This window comes from Nesoenas mayeri (genome assembly GCF_963082525.1).
Source record: "Nesoenas mayeri genome assembly, chromosome: 23".
Lineage (NCBI taxonomy): Eukaryota > Metazoa > Chordata > Aves > Columbiformes > Columbidae > Nesoenas > Nesoenas mayeri.
This window is the reverse complement of record NC_137574.1, coordinates 4,730,215-4,757,187: the sequence shown is the minus strand read 5'-3', so window position 1 is coordinate 4,757,187 and position 26,973 is coordinate 4,730,215. Positions and strand designations below refer to the sequence as shown.

Sequence of the window (26,973 nt, the reverse complement as noted above, 5' to 3'; positions counted from 1 at the left end):
CCGCGGCCGCTCGCCCGACGTTCCGGGAGAGGCGGCGGCAGCGACAAAAGCACCGAGAGCGGCCGGTCACAGCAGCTTTATTGAGCGGCGCCCGGTAGGCGAAGGCTGAACTCACAGTCGCGTCTTTTACAACACACGGAGCGCAGGGGAGGGGGGTTAGTACCGCGCGGGTCAGATACAAAATAACAATAGCAACAGGAATAATTCATAATAATAAAACACAAGGGTTGAGCTCGGGCGTTCCGGTTATTGCACTTTCTCGTACGCGTTCGGGAAACTTGTGACATGTTTTTGGCCCAACACCCCCGGCCCGGCCCCGCTGCCCCCGGCCGAGCACGCGAAGCCGCTCTCAGAACATTTAGTGCTATTTTATTATTACTTTTTTTAAGCCCCGAGGGCTGTTTGAAGCAGATAAAGGGCCGCTTTTTACTGAAAAGGGCAATAGTGCTTTAGAGAAAGAAATATATATATAAAATAAAAAAAGAGTGACTTGTGTAACTTATTTAAGCCAAGCTTAGTGGGTTCAGGGCAAGCGGAGGCTGCTCTCCCGCTCCCTAAACAGACCACGGCTGCTTTGCAGTCAGCAAACAAGGCGTTTAGTGTAAGTTTAATCCTCAGACTTAAGCCCAGGATCTGATCCAGAGGCACAGTGAGTGTCCTGAAGCCTCCAGCCCGTTCCTTATCCCGTATAGTGCGAGTGGGTTTTGTCCCAGCTCATCCCAGTCAGGGGAGGGGGAAGGAAAGGTTTAAAACTGGGCTGGGGATTGTGGAGTGCGGAGCAAGTTCTAAGACCTAGACCAGAACCTCATGGTGCAAAACCTACACCTTTCTAAACAAAGCTTTTATTCCCCAAATCATTTTAGGCCTGATCTCCCCTTTAGGCCTCCAGGAAGGAAGAGGTTTAGTCCTCCCTGTTCTGGGATTTATCTTGGGTTTAAGTGGCAATGATCACAAGACTTGGTTTGCATCCATATACAACAGAAGCCAGTTCACCACCTGGTTACAATGCACAGGTTAGAACATAACATTAAAACACACTGTAACAAACATCTTCAGTAGATTGAGGTGATAAATGTCTGGGAGAAGAACACACTGACTGCACCAGGCTCAGGAGTGTTTGAGTTTGGTCCCGCTTTCATTTTACACTCTGTGGAATCTTTTAATAAAGCAATTATTCACCTCGTTTTCCTTGCTCTAATGGGGGGGTGAGGAGCAGTAGGTTTAAAGATAAACAGGGTGTGTGAAATCTCTCAAAACAAGTTCAGTCTGGCAGACTTTATACCCAACGGGAAAGAAAAGAATGCAGAGAAGTAGCTGTACTGAGGTTGGGAAAACCTGCACATCTACAATACCAAAACATGCAAAAAGACAAACCAAAGGGAAACAAGACATCAAGGTAGCTACAAATAACAATAAAAAAAATAAAGCATCAGCTAAGTGTCTGGAAATGGCTACACAGGAAAAGCCATACAAGACATTTCTGGAATTACATATACAGAGATTTCAATTTTATTCATACATGTATTATTTACACAAGCTACCTCTAGTAATTGCCAGAGACTGGCCTTGACTCTCCTAGTTTTAAATAAGGTTACGAACCACCACGCACAGCAGAACAGAGTTAATACTGTTAGTGTCACTGGAGCGTGTGCACCAAGGCAGCGAAATGCTTCCCCGTTCTCATTCGGGACAAGGTTGTGTTTTTCTGCACGTGTGGTTCTTGGCTGCTGCACTTTGAGCTGGCGGGGCTGCGTCTGCAGAGAACCGTTCTGTTCATGTTCACAGACCAGAAACGCCCACGCTTGTGGGTAAGTAAAAAAAGTCTTTATATATATATTATATATAATATATATATAAAAGCGCATTAATTCTGTTTATTGCACAAAGAAAGGAAGATTTAAGCTAAACTAATACTGCAGGGTTATGTATCCCTTTCCTTTGTTCAAGCTGTTTAACAGGCAGACTAGCGGTTGTAATTTTGCTGTGTACAAGCCAATGAATTCCACACACCTGCGCTGCTCGGGATGCAGCACGGCAGCTCCCAGGGAACCCCCAGCGCTGCGTGACCATCCCCTGCAGCTGGAGGAACAGTAAACCCAGGGAGAACTTGCCAACTCGTGTAGTAAACAAGGTGCATTTTCTGTCTCAGCCTCCACCCACAGGTAACGTTACATTAAGATCAACCAACTTCACCCCTGAAATGCAAAAGGGGCGAGGGTTTTATTTCCAGAAGCGCCCGCACCTTCCTTGCGAAGGAATCCCCTCCCTTCCCGTTTTTGATTCTTCTCAACACAGCCAGATTAGAGAATTCAGAGTGAACGATCAGATGAACGGATGCAGCCACAACACGCAGCTACTGAAGAACAAATGACCTGTTTTCCCTCGAGTTGCTCTCACCAAGCACGTGACTTTAAAAAAGCTGAAGAAACCTTATTTTTAAAAAAATCCATCTGTCGCAGTTCGCACAATTTAAAACTGTCATTGCCTTTACAACTAATCCAAACCCCAAGTTTAATTAAAAATGAATTGGCATTTTCCCCATGGACAGTCATTAGTTGTAATGACTTTGGTTCGGTTTTACAATGCGTCACCTCTGAGAAGTCTTCCATTTTACCAGAAGACCATAAAAGAAAGGTCGGGTTTCTTCAGACGTTCAACTATCATGAAGCAAAATGACTAGAAAAAAGAGCTTGTTTACAGAAGAGGTGAAGGGTACACAAGAGATAAATAGCTTATAACTGGAGGTGTTTGCACTGCAGTGGAACAGTGGATAAACCCCTTTAGGTAAAACATGGAAGCTTTGCTCCTGTCAATGTAAACATTTGGAGTGTCGCAAGAAGCTCAGCCAGATGCTCTCAGCTTCTAAACACTTTCTAGCCTAGAGCCTCCGCTTTCTCTCCAGCCACACTGAAATTGGTGCCAATCGAGAAGCGATTGGGATAGTGACGTGTGGACCAAAGGCCACCTATGGCCATCAGTTAATAGGAAGAGTTTTTACTTTACTGAGTAAAGACTGTTGGGATCGACTCCTAGCAACACAGACGCTACTTGGAACACGCAAGATGCTTTTCTTGGATGGGTGTTTGGGTGAGATTGGCAAAAATCCCCTTTTAGTTTAAGGGTGGGGATTTTTCTATCCTATTTGCACAACTCTGTAATAAAAGCTGCAGCGGGGTAACTAGCATCAGTGGGGTGTACCAGGGGAGATATCTCTGGCCACTATTCAAGGTGGAACATCCCCGAGGTCTCACCTCTGTGAGCAATCTTCTGGTGGCTATTACCTGTCCCACTCACGTAAGCCACAAAGAGCTACATGTGAAGAAGCCATCTGCAGAGTTCGCGGTTCCGAATTCTCGCACAATTAAAAATTCTTCCGTGCTTCAAGTTGAGTCATCCAAGCCTTTGTTGGGGTGCTCAGAGCTTGACTTGCAGAGCCTGTCCATGATCCCCTGCAGCATCGGTTGGACAATCCCCAAGAGAGGACGCTGGGAGGAGTCCCCATCCCAACAGGCTTCCATCAGCTGCCAGCATTCCTCATCAAACACAGGGAGACGCTCCGGGCGAACCCCTGGGAAACAGACAAGGATGTGGTTACCATCAGCGGACCTCAAAAACTTGGATGTGCATTATTTTGGAGCAGGCTGAAGTGACCAGAGTAGACTGTCTGGGGTCTAGTGCTCTTGATAGAGGTTTACATGTCACCATCTTTGGGAGCGTTGCTGGAGTCACTCAGGAGATCAAGCATGCTCCCAACACCTTTAGTTTCACTAGAGCCTCCTCTTTGCAACTATTTGGGAGCAAAATGAAGACCCTCCCCTATAAGAAAAAAGGTCCCCCCACACCCACTCATAATGGTGCCTTTGGGAGCAAGTTTGACACGAGAACAAGCAGTGAGCGCAGCTTTCGGACCAAAGACTCGCTCAGCTGAGTTAATCTATTTCACATGAGAAGGGGAGAGATTAAACAGGAAGGAACTAGGGACACAAAGCATTCTGATACCATAGGAGTAAACCACCACTAAACACAGCACTACACTAAACCTACACAGGTGTAAGAGTAAGTTTATATTTTAGGGGAAAAACTACCAGTGTGTTTTACTCAATATCCAGCTCAGCAGCAGCAGCTTCCCCGGCATTTTGCGTATGAAGCGCTTGAACGTACAGATCCCCATGGCCTCCAGAAATGGCAGGGGATTAAACATTCCTTAGGAGATCATGCCCGGCTGGTTCTGCGATCTGCTTTACATCACAAGTATTGGACTATTTTGCATGGTTTAGCTCCAGCACAGCTCCTGCGACACCGCAGCAAGGAGGTGGTTAACTTCAAGCTTATTTCTTTATTCCCTACTAATTTTAGTTAGACTTTCAGCAGAACATGTCCAGGTTTAACTAGGTAAGTGTTACTCTTTAAACCAGCACTGAAGCAATACAACTTGTATTTTTACCTTTCAGTTCCAAGAGGATAAAAAAGGCTTCCCTAATCTCCCCTCAAATTTTACTCAAGCGTAAGGTAGCAACCAACAGAGTTCAAAACAAGCAATTTATACCTCTCCTAACATTGTTCCACAGGTGATCTTTGCTTGCACATCTCTCAAAAGCCTCTGGTAACTTCACATGTCCCGAACAAATGTACCAAAAGAGAATGCCAAATGCGTAAACATCCACCGAGTTGTCGTACTTCCCTGTGACAAAAAACACACTTGGTCAGCGGGGCAAACAGCATCTTCATGGCTGGAATCCGAGCAGCCCAAGGATTAATTTATGTTCCGCTTCCTCAAATGAAAACCAGAACTTCGTTGCCAGAAGGCAAGATTTGTGTGAAGCTTAGTAACACATCACCAAAGGTCAAGGGATGAAAGTTTGATTCCCAGAGGATTTACACACTTCACCTGTACCAGCATTTCCCAAGCTGAGGTTCAGAGACGCTGCCGTACAGGTGCATCTCAGACTTAACCACCAACATTTCATTGCATAATATTCGATAAATTAAACACAAATAGGATTGCTGCAATTTGATTTCATCTCAGATAGACCAAAAGGATTCTGGTAAACGTGTTACAGAGCTTTAAGTGCTACTGGAAGATGCTCGCACAAGAAAAACACCCACCAGAGTGCACACCACAGTGAATTTGAACACATGCCACATGTAAGTACCACTTTGAAAACACCTTACTTGCTATCTATACAAAAAAATGGGATCCTTTCTGAAGTATCTGCCTATGAAAGCTAAATATTTTCAGCTTCATAACTAATAATTTAACCTTCCAATTGCAAGAGTATTAATCCCTTCAAAGCTTATGAATCCTCTTTCAATTAACCAAAGATTTAAGACTGAGACTCAAAATACAGAAAAAATACACACTCTGCATTCTAAGCAGGCAGTCTTCTGAATTCTTTTAATGATTTTTTCACTCATAAGTGAGCTGAGACATTAATTCAGAGTCGTGGCCTTCAAAATGGAAGGCAGAGCGAGACAGCAGCGGATTGAATGGACAAACATACCTGTGAAGAGCTCAGGAGCCATATGAATAGGTGTGCCCACAATACTGCCCGACATCATGGCCTCTGGTTTGCAGAACCCCAAGTCAGTGATTTTGGCTCGATTCCTTTTGTCAAGCTGTAGGAGAATTCACACACGGGCAGCTGATAACCACACTTGTCCGGTTTTGTATTGCATTTGAATATTAAGGTTTCAAAACCTGTTTATATTTGAAGAGTCAGGCACTTGTTCTTAAGTAAACTTCTCCGATTACTTGGCTGCTCATGGACATTTACCCAGTTGAGCTCAGTAACACGACGTGCCTTCACTTGTCTTCTACATAGAGGGTGTGGTTGGGGTTTGAGAGAACTGGGAACTGGAAACACGACTTGTAGCTCAAGCTCTCAACCTTCCAGAGAAGTGACTCTACAGCTCCCTGTCCCCTGGGCTTTCTGCCTGAAAATGACTTAGGGAAACCTCACTGCAAGGCTCCTTGTGGCTAAAACCCCAAGTTCAAACATCCTGAATGAAGAAAGCTATTATTTCACTTATATTATACTTCTCCCTCTCACTAAAAAGGCCTCATAAAACCTCAGGATTAGCCAGATACACAAGTTTTCCTTACCAAGACATTTTTAAGTTTGATATCCCGGTGCACAAGTCCTTGGCTGTGAAGATAACGGATTCCTTCAACTACATCCAAGGCAATCTGTAATCGTGTTTCTAATTCTAGCCCAGCCTGAAGAATAAACACACACAGATTTAATTCCTACAAGTGGGAAGTTCCTTTTGCAGCACTGAAAACGAAGCATTTCTGGCTTTGTTTTACATCTTAATAGATGTCTAGGTATCGATTCTTTTAAGGCATACAAAAATGTACATACTGCACAGGGATTATTGTTACCTTTAGTCCAGTATAGAGGTCTCTGTGCAACCGTTCCATGATCAGTAAGACTGCAATGCTGGAGCCTCCTCCGTAGCCATAATCTATCACAGAACCGTGGAGATGTACGAGCCGCTCGTGTGTCTGCAGAGACCTAAAGGAAGTTCAGCACAGAGAGCTGGTCATTTATATCCTTCTCCCCAGGCCAGGCCCCACTTTTCCTTTATAAAGTGCTCAACAGCTGCAGCTTTATAACAGTAAGATGCACCTACACCATGTGCCGCACAGTAAAAATTCACAGCACCCCGTGGTTCTGGGGTTGATAACAATATACAGCAGTCTGATCCAGTTAAACTCAAGAATGCATATTAAAGGTTATAGTACCAAAGAAATACTGTGTTATTTCGGCTGTCTGTACTGCAGCACCTGCCTGCAGCTGTTGACTGAAAACCAGCTGTTTTCTGCAGTGCAGATCCATCATTTCCTTCTGTGAAGTCAGGCAGGACAAAGATTAGGAAAGGAGGGATGATTCAACACCAGAAATCAGGGGAGAAGAACTGTGTGCTATCACACTCTAATTCTAATTTGCTCTGCAAAATACCAACTGCCTGAACAGCACAGACACCAGAGAACCAGATTAAAAGAAGAAGGAGTGTGTCTGCCCACCATTCTGTGCCTGTTGTGATTTTGCAGTGGCACTGGCAAGCTGAACTATAGCAGGCAAGGTTCTCCCTATAGCTTTTGCAGCAGTGAAGTTAAGGAGATCCACAAGGAACAAGAGATGCGCTTACTGTACACACCTCATATAGTGAAACTCAAGTGCAAGGTCATTCCAGTGCTTCTCATCTGGAGGAACAACGGATTTCAGCGCACAGGGGAAATGCCCTCCCCAGCTGTCACACAGATAGACCACACCGTACTGTCCTCGGCCCAGCTCACGGCCCAGCTTTGGTTTGCCTGTAAGGCACGACATCCATTTAGTCAGATGTTAAAACATGTTTATTACTTCCCATACACTATCAGGCTGGCAGCCCAGAGCTTCTCACGGGCCAAGGTTCTCAGTATGTGTCAGATGGAGGCTCACTGAGTGAAAAGCAAAACACACCTCCTACTTCTTTACACCCACAGAATCACAGACTGTCAGGGGTTGGAAGGGAACTGGAAAGCTCATCCAGTGCAATCCCCCCATGGAGCAGGAACACCCAGATGAGGTTACACAGGAAGGTGTCCAGGTGGGTTGGAATGTCTGCACAGAAGGAGACTCCACAACCCCCCTGGGCAGCCTGGGCCAGGCTCTGCCACCCTTAACAGGAACAAGTTTCTTCTCAAATTTAAGTGGAACCTTTTGTGTTCCAGTATGCACCCACTGCCCCTTGTCCTGTCACTGGTTGTCACTGAGAAGAGCCTGGCTCCACCCTCCTGACACTCCCCCTTTCCATATTGATCCCCATGAATGAGTCCCCCCTCAGTGTCCTCTTGTCCAGCTCCAGAGCCCCAGCTCCCTCAGCCTTTCCTCACACTGGAGATGCTCCACTCCCTTCAGCATCTTGGTGGCTGCGCTGGACTCTCTCCAGCAGTTCCCTGTCCTGCTGGAACTGAGGGGCCACAACTGGACACTAAACCCACTTCAGAAGGAGGGAGCAGAAGACAGTAGAACATCCAGCACAGAGCTCACCATGCAACAGCACATCCTGGAGGGACCTGCTCTCCAGCGAGAGTCGTGCCAGCCGAGGAGCGTGATCCTTCCGCACCTTCAGCCACAGGTCTTCTGTTTTCTCCAGCCTGCCAGAATGGCCATCTTCTAACTATGAGAGATATCAGAGACACTGTAATCCTGCCTGCTGTGAAGCCCTGGAGTCATGACGGTTCTTGCACAACTGAGGAGAAATCCTACTTTAAGCATGCCTGGTTTAAAAATGGGACCTTGTATCAGGGCACTCAATCAGCTTTGCCACCTCTGCCTACAGAACAGCAGCATTAACTGCATGACCTGCTCATTTAGCTATCTCTGCAATTAAAAATCCTGTCTCCACAAGCACCAATGTACAAAACAAGTCTTCCCTGACAGCTCCACACACTTGCCTGTCGCAGAGAAGCTGCAAAAGCCTCATGGGAACTGTTGAGCCTGGTCCGGAACTGGCTACAAATGCTCTTGGCCAATTTGGATGCGCTGAGGCTCTCAATGGCGTCCTGAGCTACTTTCCTCTTCCAGTCACTGGTGATGGCAGGTGGGCTGACCCACGTAATCCTCTGGATGATCTAGGAAAACAGGAAATAGAATTAAGGCACTAACACAAAAAGAAAGGATCAGTCAATTTACTGAGGCTGCTTGGAATAACGCACCATCATCTGCACGTAGAATTCAGCTCAATAATTACCTATAGCAACTATGAACAATTTAGAGGTATCGATCACAATATTGTGCACACACACTAACAGGTTCATTCCTGCAAGCCAAGCATCCTCTCACATCTGACCAACACCACACATAGTGAGACAGCCAGTGCGTGGAAAACCTCACGGTTGTAATACCTGGCGAATGCTGTGTCACTACCATGTCCCCTTGCAGTAAATGGTGACTCAGTTGGTCAATTTTAGTCACCTATTCTGTCTGCCCCTCCTTGCAGATATGCCCCTTTCACTTATGGGACATGCAAAATGTATCAGGCTGCCATAGCAATAAGTCTAAACCTGGGCCTCTTCTGCGTGCCGCTGCTACTGTTATCAGCTCCGGAGCGAAAAGTGTCTGAAAAAATGTGCAGCTAAATTCAGAAAAGTGCAGTTACTTAGAAGAACTTAGCTCAAGTGTTAATTGAAAGAGAAGCACTAAAAATAAACGATTGCTGGAGAAGAGAGCTGATTACTTGCTACGTTTCTACCCTTCCCAGGTGGTGAACTTGTCCACCTCTCCTCTACTGGCTGACAATACTCATCAAGATACTCAAGAACATGGTGATCCACCCAGAAAACAGGAAGATGACAGACAGAACACCTTTCTGCATTAGAGAAGTTGTCAGTAAGTGGCTGCCCACAGCAATCTTTCCCACTTGAACTGTTTTACCTCTGGCCCAGAATTAACTGATAACCCAGAAGCAGCAACTGGAAATTCATGCCCATTTTCATGCAGAGATGAAGCTGAGATAATTCATGAAGATAACATTTTGTTTAAGTTCGACACTCAAACTATTGAGCAGCAGAGCAGGGATTGTACTAGCCAAACCAATTCTCAATTTTTATATTCGTAGCTACACAAGATGCATATCATCTTCAATACCCAATGACTCACAACTTGGAACAGAAAGCAAATGTATCAATACCACTCCTGTTAAATTCACTACAAGAGAGCTGGTCTTGTTTAAAACAAAACCAGAACAGTCAGAAAAACCTCCTGTCGAGAGCTGTGTCGGTCCCCTGGCCGCGGCTGCAGAAACTGGAGCTGGAATGGAGCGAGTGCCCCTGCACGAGCACATCTTAAGACAGCTTTGAATTCTGCATCAAAGCCCACAGAGAACAGGCTGCTCTCAGCTCGGAGCCTGAAAGAACAGACTCAGGAAGGGGGATGTTCCTAAGCTGGCGAGAGCTACAGTGCAACAGCTTTTTCCAGGCAGACATGCTGTCAAGGTATGGAAATCCCAAGTGTGGGTATGAACCACTTTAATTGCTCGGTCATTAAGACGCCCTGCTCCACCCTTTATTAGAAGCCACAGAAATCCATCTGCTGCACACCCAGTTTGGATCCCTCTCCCAGGCTGGAGGAATCGGAAGGTTTGTTACCACTCAGTCCGCACTTGTGCAAATTTGGGAAAAAACTTGTATTTCTCTCACCCATCCATATTGAATCTCAATGGGGAGAGGGCAGTAAAGCTCAAAGTAGGAACTTCAGAAAAACCAATGCTTTAACAGACACAAATTTCAAACAAAGACCTGAGGAAATTTGGTCTACACTGGCAGGAGATGAGTCAATTGACCTGAATCAAGATGCACTGCAAAACAAACAAGCAAAAAACCCCATAAGAAATTCCCAAATAATCAACCAGTCACCCAAAACATGAACAGCAAGAGCTTCAAAGTGTTGACCATCATTCCTCTGCTGTTTCAGTACAGAAAGAAAGCACTAAAGAGGTATTTGCTTTAAATTAAGTATTAGCATCCCCAGAAATAAACTATACACACAGTCTTAGAGCTGAGCGAGCAAGCAACAGCTTTCCAACATGTGTCCAAAGTCAACATTGAGAGGGCAGCTGCGAGTATTCATGTCATTCTTCGCTCAGAAAACATTTCTCTGTACAGCAACACACACTAGAAATAAATGATAACGTCACCCGTACCTGTTTGATCTGTTCCCACAGCATCCTGGTTACTGTTGAGCCAGAGTGGAAAGTGACTTCAACATGATAAGCTGCGTTTAGTATCTGGAAAGCAGGGGAAAGACGGCAAGATGAGAACTTTGCAAGCTATAGTCACTGTAAAATTGAGCAGACCTTGAAAATGAAAAATAAGGACACTATATGGGATATTCCATTATTTTGTTATATTTATTGTATTAAGGACATGGGTGTTTCTAGGCTGTAATTGGGTTATTTGGCACAGATTTAGGAAAAATAAGTATTGGGTCTTTAAGTGACTGTTGCTCAGTTCTAGCACCTCCCTCAAAGACACCAGAGCTGCATTCCCCTAATTTCACTGAGCATCTCAATCTCCTTCTGCCTTGTTGGATCAGGATAAAGGCAATTATGAAGAATACTCTAGACAGCCATTGAAGTCGTCATACCTGTTTGAGATAATTGCTTGTGATGTGGACAGAAACATCCTTTGACTTCTCCAAGCTCCTTGCAGGATGTACTGAAACCTCCCAAGACTCCTCCAGGCTCTTCAGACATCTCTCCAGCGTCCCCACAAAGCTCTCACGCAAATAGTCCACCGAACTAATTAACTTGTTGGCAACCGCTTGGTTTAATCGAGAAATAATCAGTTCCTGAATTTGCTTGATGCAACACTTGATGTCTTTGGAACTAACGGGTTCCCCGTTCTCAGGAATGATGATATCTGCACAAAAGAATAAAAAGAATAAAGACATCTTTTGTACTCAATGTGTCCCTCTTGCAGCAATGGCCACCAAGAGCTGCTTGGAGCGTTTTGCAAAGGAGCTGCAGCTCCTGCTCCAAACGCTCTTTTGCTCCTTCAGAGACTTTAAATGCAGATGTTCTACTGGCGTTTCTAAGTCATACAAAGAAAGCCACGAATAACAGCACAACCCACCCACACCAATTGTCGCAATTTTTGCCAGTATGCACATCCAATGCTACAGCGCCGGTTTTACAGAGGTCCAAAACCAGCCCTACAGACCTTGAGTAATGCAGTATTCTGCGATAGGAAGTACAAAAGCATTAGAGTAGCTCCAGGAATGCACAGCTAGTACTCCAGGTTGCAGTAAAGCCAAAATACCACATCTTACCACTTGGTACTTTTAAACAAACCCTGAGCAATCGCTGCTCACACGCTGTAACCACTCTGAGTAGCACCGTGCTACCACCAGGAGCTGAAGACCTTGGCTCTGGATTTTGGCCAGCGAGAGCCCAGCCTAATTAAAACCGATCCAACCATCGGCAGATGGCATTAGCTCCTCAAAATAACCCCTTCCTTCTCGTAGGATACTACCTCAAATGCTGATACTCAACAAGATGCTGCACTCAAAGTGATATTTGTTGCCAAACGTACTCAGGATCCTGAACTTGGGCACTAGAGTTTTCCAGCTCCATGTAGCATGGGACAGACAGAATACAGGAATTATTACCTGTCCTGATAAAGGAGCAATAGCAGCCCTAAACAGGGATAATTCACACACTCACTATACTGTTAGCATATTTTGTTGGGTTTTTTTTGCAGCGTGCAAATAGGTTACGTTGCAATTAAGCTCTTTTTGAGGACTACATTTTATACAGGCACTACAAAGCAAGCATTTCAAGACATCGGAAAAATCCATTTCCCACCTGCAGAAGTAAAGAGATCCAGATCCTAACCTGCAAGATCAAACAATCCATAATTTCTCCTCTTTGTCCCAGGGGATAACACGCCGGTTTGAAATTGGGAGGAATCAGTCACGTGAAACAAAATTATACAGAGTTTTGGCCTCTCTTGTGTCTTAGAAGAGCAGTGAATTCACAAAAAAATTATTTCTATTAAACTAGTTATTTCTGATTTCATTTTAAACAGAAGAATCTTTCCCCATCAGCCCAGTGAGCTGCATTTCCTCAGGAGATAAATTATTGTTATGGCAAAGAGAAAAGACTTGTGGAGGATCAACCTACAAATCTTCACTTGGATGTTTCCGACAGACGCCGTATGTGCGTGTTCCTGGAAGTTCTGGTACTGAAGATGCAGCGAGAATTCCCACATTTCCCCAAAACACACACCAAACGCCAAGTGTTGGCTTCAAGAGCACAATATGTTGTGTTGAAACCTTACCTACCCAGAGGGGTTTCACTTTAGGAGGTTCTGTACCCAAGTCTTATGAAAACCTCTCTGAGACAAAGAAGTCAAGCAGAAAGTACAACTTGAGCCTTCAGCGCTAAAACTCCACCAGCTTCTTTTCTTAGGACAGGTTTATTCCCAAGTCTCAACATGTCCACTGAGGCAAAGTTGAAAGAGTTTATTTTCTCCTTTGGCAGAACAGGGAATTAAAGCAGAGAAGTAAATTACCCTAACCCAGAACTACGCAGCAAGCTCGGGGGGTGGTGGGGAAAAAGGCTGATTTAGAAGAAATATGTTCAGGCCTCTCATTTAAGGCCAGTACTTTTTACCCAGAAAAATGTTTTGTCTATTGCTTCTGAATTTTGTTGCAAAGCCCCTTGTCTGCCCTGCCATTCAACCGGCAAATATTCCCCCATCACTCCCCTTTAAAGCCCTTAACCGCTTCGTTCCCATGACTCTCCCGCCGGTCATTACCTTTGAATTCCATAGTAGCAGCATCCTCCAAAAGCTCCTCTTTCATATTGCCAAGAGTCTCTATGATCATGTCCTTCATCTCCTCCTGTTTGCGGTTGGCGATGTTCATCAGCGACTCGTAGAGCTCATTCTCCTTCTTGCGGGTGTACTCCAGCCTCTTGGGCGTGATTTGCAGGTCCCGCTGCATGTCGAAGGCCTGGTTGATGAAGATGTTCAGGCAGCGGCAGTGCACCTCGTTTAAACTCGTCGCCGCTTCCACAAGATGCTTCTGAAGCACCTGCTTGGAAAAAGTGCTTAAGAGACGGAGCTTCTCCGGCTGCTCCACCAACACGCTCTGGGCATCGGCGTCGGGAGCGGGAGCTCCGCAGCTGCAGTGGTTGGTGCTCAGATACTCCAAGTCCATCAGCTGGCAGTAAAGGGAGGACTTTTCATTCTCAGTTTTTTTGGGAGAGATCAGCTCAACCCCCAACTCTGGCACTTTGAAGAAGAAAATAGGCAAAGAGAATTTCTCTTTGATTTCGCGCAGTTCGTTCTCGTCGGAAGAAGAAAGTTCATCCTCGCTGATGGCAAAGATGACAACAGGCAAGACTTGGTTCACGTACTCCCCCAAGGTGGCTTCGGCAGACTGGAACCCGCGACACGGCGCTACCACGATGTCCACTTCCTAGCAAGCGAGGAAATAGAGAAAACCACATCAGGTTGGTACAGATCCTTTTAAAAACTGATACACGCAAAACCACACTGTCATTCATTCACAAAGTGCAAAACCAGAAACATTCGAACCCTTGGAAGGGTTTGGAGTCTCATGCACAGCATCACGCTTCAATACGTGGCCCAGGCTGGTGATCCGGGAACGGATTAGTGCCCGACTCCAAAACACGGATTTTGCACTGAGTTCCTCAGCTTTAATCCAGTTCAGAATAGAACTTCGAACAAGTTTCCCAGCTAAGTCCTATTGCAGAGTAGCTGTTATTCTTTAGCTTACAGCTGCCCCATTTTGCAGCCAGCTCACCCAGTAAACACCCGCTCAGCTCCCAGTGATGTTGACCGGATCCGCAGCTCTTCAAGGAGATATCGCACTGTCTGCTCTCAGTGTAGCAAGCACCACACCAGCCATACTGCCCAAAGGCAGCACAATAACCCATTCCAAAGAGCTCACAGCCAAAGGACAGATGAGGAAGAACAGATGGTTGTATTAACAACAAGCTTAGTTATTACTTTCTTCAAACCCAGCCAAAACCCAAGAGATTTATTTTATTTACTTCTTTTCTTACTGCACAGAGTTTCTCTGCTTTGCTCATGCACTCCTGCTGACACCACTACTTACCAACCCTACTAAAAAGGGCCAGTACTGAAACCTGCTTCCCTCCCTTCCAAGGAAGGAGAGAAGATTCCCCTTGGGAGATGCAAGAATAGTGTTCAAATCGCTTATATTCCTCTACCAAAACAAGGAAAGAAAACCTCACAGGCTTTGAACTGAAGAGAGAATTTAAGCACCATCCTCCTGACTTGTAATGGGGGATGATCACAGAATCCCGGAATGTCAGGGGTCAGAAGGGACCTGGAAAGCTCATCCAGTGCAATCCCCCCATGGAGCAGGAACACCCAGATGAGGTTACACAGGAAGGTGTCCAGGCGGGTTGGAATGTCTGCACAGAAGGAGACTCCACAACCCCCTGGGCAGCCTGGGCCAGGCTCTGACACCCTCACCGGGAACAAGTTTCTTCTCCAATTTAAGTGGAACCTCCTGTGTTCCAGTTTGCACCCATTGCCCCTTGTCCTGTCACTGGTTGTCACCGAGCAGAGCCTGGCTCCATCCTCCTGACACTGCCCCTTTCCATATTGATCCCCAGGAATGAGTCCCCCCTCAGTGTCCTCTTGTCCAGCTCCAGAGCCCCAGCTCCCTCAGCCTTTCCTCATACAGGAGATGCTTCACTCCCTTCAGCATCTTGGTGGCTCTGTTTTGATTAAGATGATTAAGAACTCTTCAATCATTTTGCTCCACCAGAAAAATGAGAAAGACTTGACCAGGTCTCCCAACTGCTCTTAGAGCTACAAGAGAGTCTGTCCTGCCCTGGGACTCCTGGGTGCTGAAATAGGAGCTGTTGGATGAGGTTGAGCAGGATGGGATGCGCTGTGATGGGTTGTTGAGCAGAGTGGGATGTGTGATGATGGGATGTACGGTGCTGGGATGTTGAGCAGGATGGCATGTGCGGTGATGGGTTGTTCCCCAGGCCGGGTGACTCACGCCAGCGACTGCAAACAAAGGAGGAAGCCAGCGCTGTCTCTAGGAGACAGAGAGAAAACCAACACAGACAACCCAGCACAGCCCCAGTAACTGGTCCTTCTTTTTCCATAGAGGCCTCTCAGGCTTTTCCAAAGAGCATTAGCAACATTTCTTCCCTTTTTATTTTTATTAACGTCTTACAGAAGTTTAAACACTGTCTATGCAGCTTCATATTCTTAGAGATCAAGTCTTTCTGTATGGGGAATACCTATGACTCATACTGGATTCCTGACATTTTTAAGCTGGTCACACCGCTACAAACACACTTGAACGCTCCTGACAGAGCTGGAAGCATGAAATTGCTGACAAGCAACTTCATTCACATTTCCTTTACCTTTTTAAAATATCAAAGCCTCCCACTTCACAATCTGAACATCAGGTACACGAAGTGGCAGTTACAGCCCTTCCATTTAAAATATGATGCTGTCAACAGTGATTAAAAAAGGTCAGTGTAAAGAGAACACCGTGTGGGCACACTGTGTGTACATCTGTGCATTCAGACGTGAATCCCGTATCTCCAAACTAAACTAAAATCCAGGATCAAACAGGCCTTGACTTACAGTAAGATGAGTCGCATGAAGCACAAAGCAAGACAAGGCATGAGAAAGGAAGCGTCCAGCCCTGCAAACCTCCTCCCACTCCGCTGTACCATCCAGATGAAAACTAATACTTCAGAGAAACCCATTTTGGCTTCCAGGCACAACTGATAAGATTGAGGGACAGAGCCAACAGTTTCCTCCCACTATAAATCTAAGAATCTGCCTGGTTAGGTGGATTATTCCCCATGACCTGCATTCCTATGGGCAGTGACCCCCAAGGAACAGAGCAGCTCGGTCAAAGTTTTTTCCTTCCCCGATGTTTTATATTTAAAAATAACTAAGTTCACATACCTATACAAGGGAGAGTTCTCACAGCAGCCGACCCATGCAAATGAAATGTTTGCCTCCTTCCTCCTCACCCCCCTTTTCTGTAAAGCCATTTTGGATTAAGTCATCCTTCAGTAACACAGAAAAGCCAGCACGGTCCCACGCCCTGGATAGCAGACTATAGGAAAGAAAAACACCAGGGTGCTCCATTGGCAGCTCAATATTAAAAAGTGGTATATTCTACACTTGTATTGAATTTATGTCCAAGTGAAAAAAAAAAAGTAGTTTAGTTAATATTTGGATACTGTTAACTTTGAAATAACTTAGTCTTTCCTTACTGGAATAATGGCTAATGAGTTTGGATTTAGCAAACAAGTATCTGCACCAAGAAGTGTGATTCAGCATTAAGTGGCTGCACAACGCAGCAGCGTGTAATTCAGATGCCCAGGCCAGTCTACACAATTAAATCTCTCGGTAAGAGATGCTTAGGCCTGAAAAGCTGCACAGTTTTTATTTCCCCAGGTCCTGAAGTCGCTGACAGCTCCTCTGTTTGAATATCTGGAATATAAGGTTATCACAAAACACAGTATTGCTTCTAAGCGCTCAGCTGTTGGGAGAGAAACAGATGAAAACACAGGGATTCTGCATAACAGATGGGGTAAAACTCAGACTGATTTCCCTTCCCCTCTGCCCAAAAAGTGCTGAGCCCCATCAAATCACTTGATTCCTGGGCAAATTTCAAATCCTTCAGCTCTGTATTGACTACCACGCTATCACCAAGCACACAAGTGTTATTAGACCACTGGTTTTGTTTCACAAGTTCAGAAAAAGCAGAAGCTCCTCCGGAGGAGTTCTGCAGACATGCAGCTTTGGATAGCGTCCAACACCCCTCATCCATTACCACCCCAGCTGTGTATTCCACCAGATATAGGAGCGGCAGCTACAACTAGTAGATATTGAACAAAAACCCTCGGTTGTCTCGGTGTATGCCAAGCAGAGCTGAAGAACAGACATTAGCTAGAAGGGTGGAAAAGCCCACATGTCAGACTCCTGTAATCTAACAGTCACTTATCCCCAGCCCAATTACCTGCTAAAATATAATATGTTTTCCTAATAGCCTTAAAACATTGTTTTTAATTCCTTTAGCCCCTTGAATTCATGTAAGGAACCCTTTGACTCAAGCTGAAGCTCGCTGTGATTCACCCTCCCTCTCCTTCTACTGGAAGAGCTTTTTATTTCCCCAACCCTTTTCAAATTAATCTGAGGAGCTGTTTTCATGGAAATGTCCTAAATATCACCAAAGCCAGACAGAGAGATCTTTGTCACTCACATGAGAGATCTGAAAGAGGGTTGTAAACTGCAGCGCATCTAAACTCGCCCATCTGAAAAAGTAACCAAGTCAAATACATGTAAAGCAAAATCCTCTTTTATGCAAAGCAAGCCGTGATTTTACAAGCAGAAGATCCAGAGCAGGCGTTTATTTTGGGAAGCAGCGGCTGCCTCACGTACACTTTACAGACACAAAGCATGTCTGTCCGTTCAGTGGATGCTGGAAGCCACACGCGCACTCCATTGATTTGTCTGTTCTCATTAGGACAGGCTTCAATTTAGCTACAGACTGGTTTCTAACACATATTTCAAACCCATGAAGATAGATTTGGCTTCATTTTCTGCCTATTTGCAATCGTCTCTCAATTCATATGTCCAAAAATTAAATTACCTTGCTATTTTATTGTTCAACTATGAAGTTCATACACTTACTCATATGACAACGGATCATATTCTTTGCACTTAAGCAATTTATATTTAAGAATTAGTTATCTATTCCAGATATTCAACTGCCAAACACAACGCTCCAGCAGTATTTTACTGCAATAACAAAGGCTCGATGTAAGATATGAAATGCAACGAGAGCTTAAGGAAGCTGTAAAAAGCTATGAAATACAACCCTTATCTTTAACGATATTTGCTAAACACCAAACTGCAACACTTGAAGGACTGGAATGTGTTTTGTGGACAAGTAAAAGGCAAGTCACAAAGCAAGATACTAACAATGTTAGAAATAGCCCTGAGAACAGACTCCCACCTCCTTGCTCCTAACATCTGGTGTTTCCATTGACACAACAGCAATGTCAAAAGCCTCCCTCACAAATTAAATCAGGTAATTTTATCAGATGGTGGAATGAAGAAGGTTTTATTTTCCTGACAACAAGCTCTTCAGGATAAAAAGTACATATCCTTGTACAACAGCTTCTAGGTACAATTATACAGCAAAGCTAACCCTGAATAACCTTGAAACGGGAGTAAAATTGTAGAAGACACTTGGACTTACACCCGAGTAAGCTTGGCTACCGAGACAGATGGAAACATTACAATGGAACAATGATGCTGAAACAAAAGCACACAAGCCTTGACAGTGATGTCCAATCAAAACCCTAACACCAGATTTCCAGCTCCTCCTTCATTTAAAAAATACCCTGTGCTTGAGAGTTTAAACCGTGAGCTTTATTGAGGCCTGTACGTGTTACACCTTCGCTACAACAACGCTACACAGACATCAAGTTACCTTTAGTAGTGAGTATGGCAGCATGACCTCCAGCTCCGCTATCCGGTGAGCAGGATCTTCGGTATCCCCGTGAATTTCTAAGTCCTCCTCGGGTATTGTGTCCCAGTGTCCTCGGTGTGCTGCCATCATATGGACCAGTTCATACTGCTCGGGCAGCGCCAGGCTAATCCGCGTTTGCGTGCCGTGCGTGAAACGGATGCGGCGCCTCTTACAGTTCTCCTCGTTGCTGATTTTGGTGGTGGGGAGCAGCTTCTCGCCCAGCAGAAGGTTGAGAAACTGGCATTTGGCATTACAGTTCTGGCCAAGGATGAGAACGCAAGGGTGCCAGCTCACAGTCCGCTGGAGATGCTCTTCCTCGTGGCGAGGGAAGGAAATGAGATTCTGCCCTAAAATAAAGGACAAATTGCATTAGAACAGCTTGGCCGAGTGATAAGTCTTGGATGTCTAAGACAGCTGAATGCAGCCCACACAGCCCACCAAGAAACCCACACAGCACCAAGAATTTGCTTATGTACCCTGAAACCAGTGGCAGCAATTTGGAGTTTCTAGTGCACCGACACAGAGGGCAGCAGGAGGTTGATCCTCATCAAGCCATTAAGATGTTCTCCCCATCTAAGACTGTTCTCCCCACTTATTTCACTGGAAAGTGTTTACACAGAGCTCTCTTCAGTAGGTTAGGGGAAGACTAATAGTAGGATCTAAAAGTCAGGAGGAAAGTTGTCAAGGTTGAAACCACCAAAGGGCTAATTTTGCCTTGGTCGGAATAGCTCCGGAGTTCACTGAGTCCCAATGGGTCATTAACTCTTCCCAAGTTTTGAAGGCTTAGGCGTACAGAACGTTCCTGTCACATACCAGAAATAAATCAAATCGACTATGAATCGGTGACAGTTCCACCCACGTACTTAAAAATCTCAAATACTTTGCATCTATCAAATCCCAAGAGTATCACTGCACAAGCTTGTTGACCAAAGTTTAGGATCATTGACTTCAAGCAGCAAACCCGCCCCCCTTAGCCCCAAGGAAAGGCGTTCTTGCAAAATTGCTTCTCTACGTGAAGCAAATGACAAGATCAAGTTTGCTGACACGTGGCAGCAGAACTAATAACCTCTGCCAGTAATTCCCTGATGGAAATACAATCATGGCATCTAAAGAGACTGAACTGTCATACTTTTGGCAGCCCAGGTAGAGAAAAGCCCAAGGGAAGACAGTTTTTGCTGGAAGACGGAAGGTGGTTTCACTCCTTTGATCGCACTAACAGGGCGCATCTTTCCAACCTATGTCATTAAACTGAACACGCACGGTTTGCCAGATATTCTTATTCATTTTACCAATATTTAAGCTGCCAAAAGAAATGGCTCAACATCTGTATCTTCTGCAGAGTAGTCAGGACTCCCTGGCATCGCTCTCTTTGAAGTATTGGTTGTGCCATCCCACTACCAGGCCCTTGGAATTCTTAGTCCGTGATGCTGCAACTCCTTCCATTTGTCCTACTACATCAACTCAGCCTCAGTACTGAATTTAGCTCCTGTATTCTTTTACGAGCCCTAAATACAGCTTTTCCCACGCTCAGTCATCTAAGCTGGTGTCTAAGCAGCTTTGCGTTACCTTATGCAGAGCAACAGAATAATTCTGGTAGTACCAAAAAGAAATTAAATAATAATAGATACAAACAAATTCCCCATCTGCTGCTCTTGAGCACAAGCCCTGCGAGTACAAACCAGCGGGTGTTCCAGCATTGTGGTCCCAGATCCGAGGGCAGATGGCACCCGAGAATAAAACAGCAAATGGAGACACCAGTCCCCAAAACAACTGCCAAATGGTAAAGCTGGAAACCAGTATGATTGCCCTGATATCGGGCAAACTGACAAGAATGACGGTTTAAAGACAGACTCAAATACAAGAGAGCAGAGCAGGATTTTGTAGGGGGAAGGTCCTGTTTCACCAGGGCTATTAAAATTCTTTTAATGAGTCACGTTCTGGCATCCCAAATTGTTTCAGCATCTCAAACCCCAAAGAAAACAAGATGCTCTCATATACCAAGATATTCCTCAGCGTGAGTAAAGATAACATACAACAGCTGTTCTAATCCTCATCCATTTAGCATTCCATTCCTCTAAGTGAAATCATTCAAATCAGGAGCAATACCAGGTGTAGCTGGTTGTGTCTTAGACCTAGTTTAAGGCTTCTTTAACACCTTGCCTAAGATTTAGCTTTCCTTCAAGTCTCAAGTCTGGCAATAGGACTGCTTGATGAATTCTCTTCATCAGAGGAGTCTTTCCATCCCACCCAATGCCAAGGGAAACCCTCTCCCCACTCAGCAAACCCCACACATGACACTCATCCCCATAAACAGATAGTTTGGGAAAAGTTAAGCAAGAAATCACTTCTTGAAGTGTGACTCTTCATGACTGTTCCTTAAACAAGCCTTTCAGGATCCACCACCAGAGCAGAGCGGCCACATCAAGTGACTGAAGGGCAGAATCTTGGCCTCCACAAATAGCACATTTAAGCCTTCATCTGCAAGATAAAGTATTTCTTTGATCTGTTTCCATCTATTGAAGCTCCAACTGGAATTCTCTTCAGCTACGGACCATGAAAAAACCAATTCAGAAGGCACCGTATGGCCGTGAAACCTTCTCTGCACAGGCTTTCAAAAAAGAAGAGACAGATCGCACCCTCTGCATTCACGAGTACACACTAATGATTGAAATACAGCAGCTTAGCTGAAATTACTGAAAGCACGGAATGGATATATAAATACGTCTTTAAAGCACCTTTCATCTTTTTCACGCTCACAACCTCCCTGTGATCAGCATTTATTCAACAAGTTTACTACAAGCTGCAGCAGTAACAAATCCGTTACATTTCACTTGATGTCACACTGCGATACACCAAGTATATGGAGAACAAACATGGAACCAGCACTAAAAATCAAGATTCAGCCGTATCACAACGAACCCAGTGCCCCACCAAGGGGCAGGGGTTTCAAACCTACGTGTATCTATCACTGGTATATCTTAGAGTGGGTCTTGTGGTCTCAAAAACGCACAGCGAGTTGCACAGCGACGGAGCAATTGCTCTTATTCCGCATTGCGGAACGTATATTACTACTTCAGAATAAGACGCAAGGTAAAAACACTCACCTAGTATTTAATAGGTGATGCTACTAATCTGAACATGAAGCGGGGAGGAATGTGACCTCCTGCGGTACCTAACAAAAAGTAGATTTCAAACTTGTTTACTGAGGAGATGCGGCAATATTCCCATGTCTGTGTGAGCAGCTCCTGTTTGTGGCAGGACCTTGGCCAAGGATTTTAGCTGGTGCTATATACTGTATCCATATACTGTGTTATTTGGAGACATGTGACAAACACATCAAAAAAAAAGGCTGCAAGGGGATCCTTAACCGCGTGCATTTTATTAAGCTCCTGCTGATGAAAGGAAGCCTGTCCAAGAACAAGGACATTTCTCACCAAGACTCAGCTCAAAATTCCATCAAACACTTGGCAGAAGAACCTAAACTTGAATTTATGGAATCTATAGATGCCCTAAGGGTTTACTCACTCTCTTTCCAAGAAAGGCCAACTGCACTGCCAGTCTCACTTGTCTTTCTATTCTGTTTTCAATAATACATGTGGGCAACTGTGCCTAAATAAAGCCAGACCCTCATACTTATCGCAAATACTGATACCTCGCATAGAAAATCCTTAAATTCCTGTGGTGGTGGCGATAACTTCCAGCAGGCTTTGCACACTACGAGATTTAAGATTAGCACAGGTGTATAAACCAAGTTTTAGTGCCATGCCAGCGTGGTGCTGTTAAATGCAGGAGAACACACGGATGGATCAACTCAGCAACACAAGCGGTTCTACAGGAGCAGATATCAGAACGTCGACCAAACTTCATCTTCTGCTTCACTTGAAGCTTCTTCACAAGTGCCTCCTCCTGTCTATTTGAGGAGTTATTTCCACCTCTCCTCATGTTATCTAATCTTAAAAACCATCATCTTGTGTTGACCAGCACAATAGGAGGCTGACGGCAACAGGGACAAAGCCGTCACATTTTAACCAGGATACAGACCCTCAGTCAATAGAGCATCGGGATGAAAACTCTTCCAAACCCTCTGGTTAACACATTCAGCCCCTCCAAAATACATTTATGTCTGGAGTCGTTAGGCTACCAAGCCCAGCACACGCTCATTGAGATAACACCACAGGCACTGACCAGAGCTCTGGAGATGCTCTGGTTATCGGTACAAGCATACAGACACTTCTGAAATAAGGCAAAAGAAATATCACAAAGTTTTGGTTGTCATGGTAAAGAGTTCAAATTATTTCAAGCACAGCCTAAAGAAAAAAAACTACCATCTGAAGAGAAGCTGCTAAATTAATGTGTACTATGATTAAGTTATAAAGGACGTACCCATCATTAACCAATTGACATGATCAATGCTTTCTGACCACCTGCAAAACGAGGGGATATTTTTCAAGTTTTAGATCTTTCTGCATGACAAGAGGAAGAAAGAAGGTGAAGTGATACATTGTTTAGAAGCAGAGTGCTTAGCTTATCTAACTAAATTAATAGATGCATTGTAAGTGAGAAACTAAATTATAAGCAACATCATGAATTATTTCTTAGTACAGATATACTGTATGTTAAAAATTTCTAAAAATTGTAATTAATACACAATAATTGTGTCAATATAAGCAACGCAAAAGCATCCAGTCATTGGAGCACTTACGGAGGATGATCCCCAGCGCTGATAAAATAAAGAATGCCGCTTAACAGTATAATGGACTCTGCTGTTAAGTTTATTTCTTCATTTCAAATGAGGGTTTCTGTTTTGTTTTTTCTTAGCATCTTAACGTATTGTAGTAAAATCTACTGCCAAGTCCCTAATTAAGGTTTTATTTTTACAGAAAGTCAGTGCAAAACACGCTCGCGAGCAGCAGCAAGAACGAAAAGCCGTCAGACGCGCAGGCTAAAGCTACAGGTAGCATTATAACAAATCCTTCTTCGAAGCCTGTACGTGACAAAGCAGACCTAGAGAACAAACTATATATTCCACTTCAGAAACGCAGACAGTGCAAACAAGACTTTCTCCCTTCTCTCATAAACAGTAGCTGGAAGGCTTCCCTTTGAATTGATTTTATTGCTCTTACTCTGAGGAGTAAGGCCTTGTAGTAAGGCTAAAGAGGGAACATTCGGTCAGTGATAACTCCTTGATGGACAAACATTGCCTGTTGTACTCCTAAGAAGCAGAGGGTAGGACGGAAAAGCAAGCTCACCCGAAAGGTCAGCGGCTGCTCAGCTTAGCAGACCCTTAGGCCTGACTTTAGGCAGCAACCCAGGCTGTGCTTTAGTTGTGCGACTCGAAGGGCAGTTACCTCCCTGTGCAGTTACACTCACCTCACAGGTGTCCCAAAAGGAAAACCCTTCACATTTGTTTTGTTTCCGAAACATTTACTTTCACAGTTTGTTTTTCTGCTTCAGTTGTAGGCAGTGAAGGTCCATTTTGCTTCCTAATTCTTTTGTGTTTTGCCAAATGTTCGCATTCATGCCTGATGCAAAAAGCCTGCAGAACTGCTCGGTCAAAATTCTACTCACTTTGACAGCACTTGTAGGGCAGATTCCAGGAAAATGTGGTTCTGAAGTCAGTGAGAACTGTGCTCCTTAAACCCCCCGACACCTAAAACAACCTCCTCATGTTAGTGGAAGAAAGCTTTACTACCAGCCACTAAGATTCAGAGAGTACTGGACATGTACAATTCAACTAAAATGTTACAGAAACAAGAAGCTCTGTCCAAAGGCAGATTATTCAGGCACAAAGGTAAAATTATTTAAGAACAGTAATTGTTATACAACCTCTGCAGTCTGCAATCCTGAACTGAGAGCCTACACTGTTATTACCGCTGGTGTGAACAAGTTCTAAAGCAGTCAGCCTTTCCTTGGAGCCCTGATACTTAAGGGCCAGTTGGTAACGCATCCAGCAATAAAGTCAAACTGGGTCAAGGTAGGTATTAAAAACAAAACAAAACAGATTTTAAGCACTCTCTATTAGAAACAGCAAGCAAGATTGTGGTGAAATCCATATCCTGTGTCAGGAATATTTAATTAATGATGCATTTGCACCTACAGAGCCTGGTAAGCAGACTTTCTAAGACAAGACTGCTATTTGACTCGCAAGCTTTTACAAGAAGTAACCGGACAGAACAGCATTGCCAGTGGAGCTGCCGTTCCAACAGCACCGAGACATCCAGAAAATGAGGGAAACCAACTAGTTCCCACTTCTTGGAAGTCACAGAAAGACATAAACAGAGACACCACATTTTTATGAAACTATTTACCTCTATTCTGACAGCTTATGTGGAAAACTACTTTTATTTTTCTACATAGGCTGGCGGAAGAACTCAACAACACTTGAAATTTCAAATGGGAATTATAAGCGTAAGACAAGCATAGACAAGTATCTTGGACAAGTAGCCAAAAAAGATGAGTCATGAGCCACTTGAAAATGAATAAAGATCTTTATATACATTTAATGTCATGCTTAGCTCTCCTCACAAGACAGTCGTATGGAAAGGGGCTGCTCTGCACATGCCGGGAGAGCTTGCATGGGCAGGGATGTTTGTCAACAGAGACTGAGGAGGATGAAGCTGATGATGAGGGAATTATGCCATCAGCTCCATGACAAACCCACCACAAACCACCCACTCCAAGGGGCCGCATCTCCCTCACCCCCAAAAAGCAGTCTGGGTGTGGGGATGAGGAAGATGGGTCTACTTCTTCCAGAGCCCACATCACCCCATTTCACCCCACAAACCCTCTCACACCCCCATATCTCAGAATCACACAGAATTCCAGAATGTCAGGGGTTGGAAGGGACCTGGAAAGCTCATCCAGTGCAATCCCCTCATGGAGCAGGAACACCCAGATGAGGTTACACAGGAAGGTGTCCAGGCGGGTTGGAGTGTCTGCACAGAAGGAGACTCCACAACCCCCCTGGGCAGCCTGGGCCAGGCTCTGACACCCTCACCCCGAACAAGTTTCTTCTCAGATTTCAGTGGAACCTCCTGTGTTCCAGTTTGCACCCATTGCCCCTTGTCCTGTCCCTGGTTGTCACCGAGAAGAGCCTGGCTCCATCCTCCTGACACTCACCCTTTCCATATTGATCCCCAGGAATGAGTCCCCCCTCAGTGTCCTCTTGTCCAGCTCCAGAGCCCCAGCTCCCTCAGCCTTTCCTCACACGGGAGATGCTCCACTCCCTTCAGCATCTTGGTGGCTGCGCTGGACTCTCTGCAGCAGTTCCCTGTCCTGCTGGAACTGAGGGGCCACAACTGGACACAAGATTCCAGGTGTGGTCTCCCCAGGGCAGAGCAGAGGGGCAGGAGAACCTCTCTGACCTACTGACCACCCCCTTCTAACCCATCCCCAGCCCATCTACCCCCCACCACAGCCCCCTCATCCCCACAACTCTCCTCCATTTCCCCCCACATCCCAACCACAAGCCTCCCCGCCCGCCGCAGGCCCTGCCCGACCGCCAGCCCCTCTCTCACCGACGGGTGCGGAGCCATCCCGGGGGGTCCCGTCCCCAGCCCCGGCCGGGGGGCCCTCGCCGGCGAAGGGGTGTCCCTGGGAGTACTTGACGTCGCGGAAGAACTTCTTGGTGTCGCGGAGGTTGTGCTGCAGCCGCGCCAGGTGCCGGTTGTAGTGGCCGAAGGAGCGGCAGAGCTCGCGGGTCACCCCGGCGGGCCCCCGCCACGAAGGGGCCCCTTCGGCCTCCATGTCCTCCGGGTCCGTTCCGCTATCCCCTCCCCACGCCGGGGGACACTCGGCCCCTGCCAGGCTGCCGCTCCCCGGCCTCTCCGCCCCTCCCGGAGAGAACGGCGCGCCCCCGGCGGCCGGGATTTCCTCGGCTTCCCCCCCACCCCTCCCGCCTCCCCTACCC

The 26,973-nt window shown here is 45.4% G+C and overlaps 1 protein-coding gene across 2 annotated transcripts; it reads right to left on the bottom strand.

Moving 5' to 3' along the window:
* Positions 1–61: 61 nt before the first annotated feature.
* DSTYK (dual serine/threonine and tyrosine protein kinase) lies at positions 62–26,837 on the bottom strand. Of its 2 annotated transcripts, XM_080358480.1 has the most exons (13): positions 26,582–26,837; positions 19,026–19,411; positions 13,307–13,970; positions 11,133–11,407; positions 10,690–10,773; positions 8,440–8,620; positions 8,037–8,162; positions 7,162–7,318; positions 6,383–6,515; positions 6,104–6,217; positions 5,502–5,616; positions 4,547–4,681; positions 62–3,568 (listed from the first exon to the last, which is right to left on the bottom strand). In XM_080358480.1, exons 1-13 carry the CDS (start codon positions 26,808–26,810, stop codon positions 3,381–3,383), a joined length of 2,787 nt encoding a protein of 928 aa, XP_080214606.1. In that variant the 5' UTR covers positions 26,811–26,837; the 3' UTR covers positions 62–3,380. The 2 variants fall into 2 exon arrangements, with proteins under 2 accessions (XP_080214606.1, XP_080214607.1); XM_080358481.1 differs by lacking the exons at positions 62–3,568; positions 4,547–4,681 and having other exon boundaries at positions 5,574–5,698.
* Positions 26,838–26,973: the final 136 nt, after the last annotated feature.

Excerpts from the sequence above, each read along its gene's own strand:
- DSTYK (XM_080358480.1), bottom strand. The coding sequence starts at position 26,810 with ATGGAGGCCGAAGGGGCCCCTTCGTGGCGGGGGCCCGCCGGGGTGACC. Across the intron at positions 6,218-6,382 it reads ACCTCTATACTGGACTAAAG|GCTGGGCTAGAATTAGAAAC; the intron begins GTAACAATAATC and ends TTTATTCTTCAG. Across the intron at positions 3,569-4,546 it reads GTGGAACAATGTTAGGAGAG|GGGTTCGCCCGGAGCGTCTC; the intron begins GTATAAATTGCT and ends TCTGTTTCCCAG.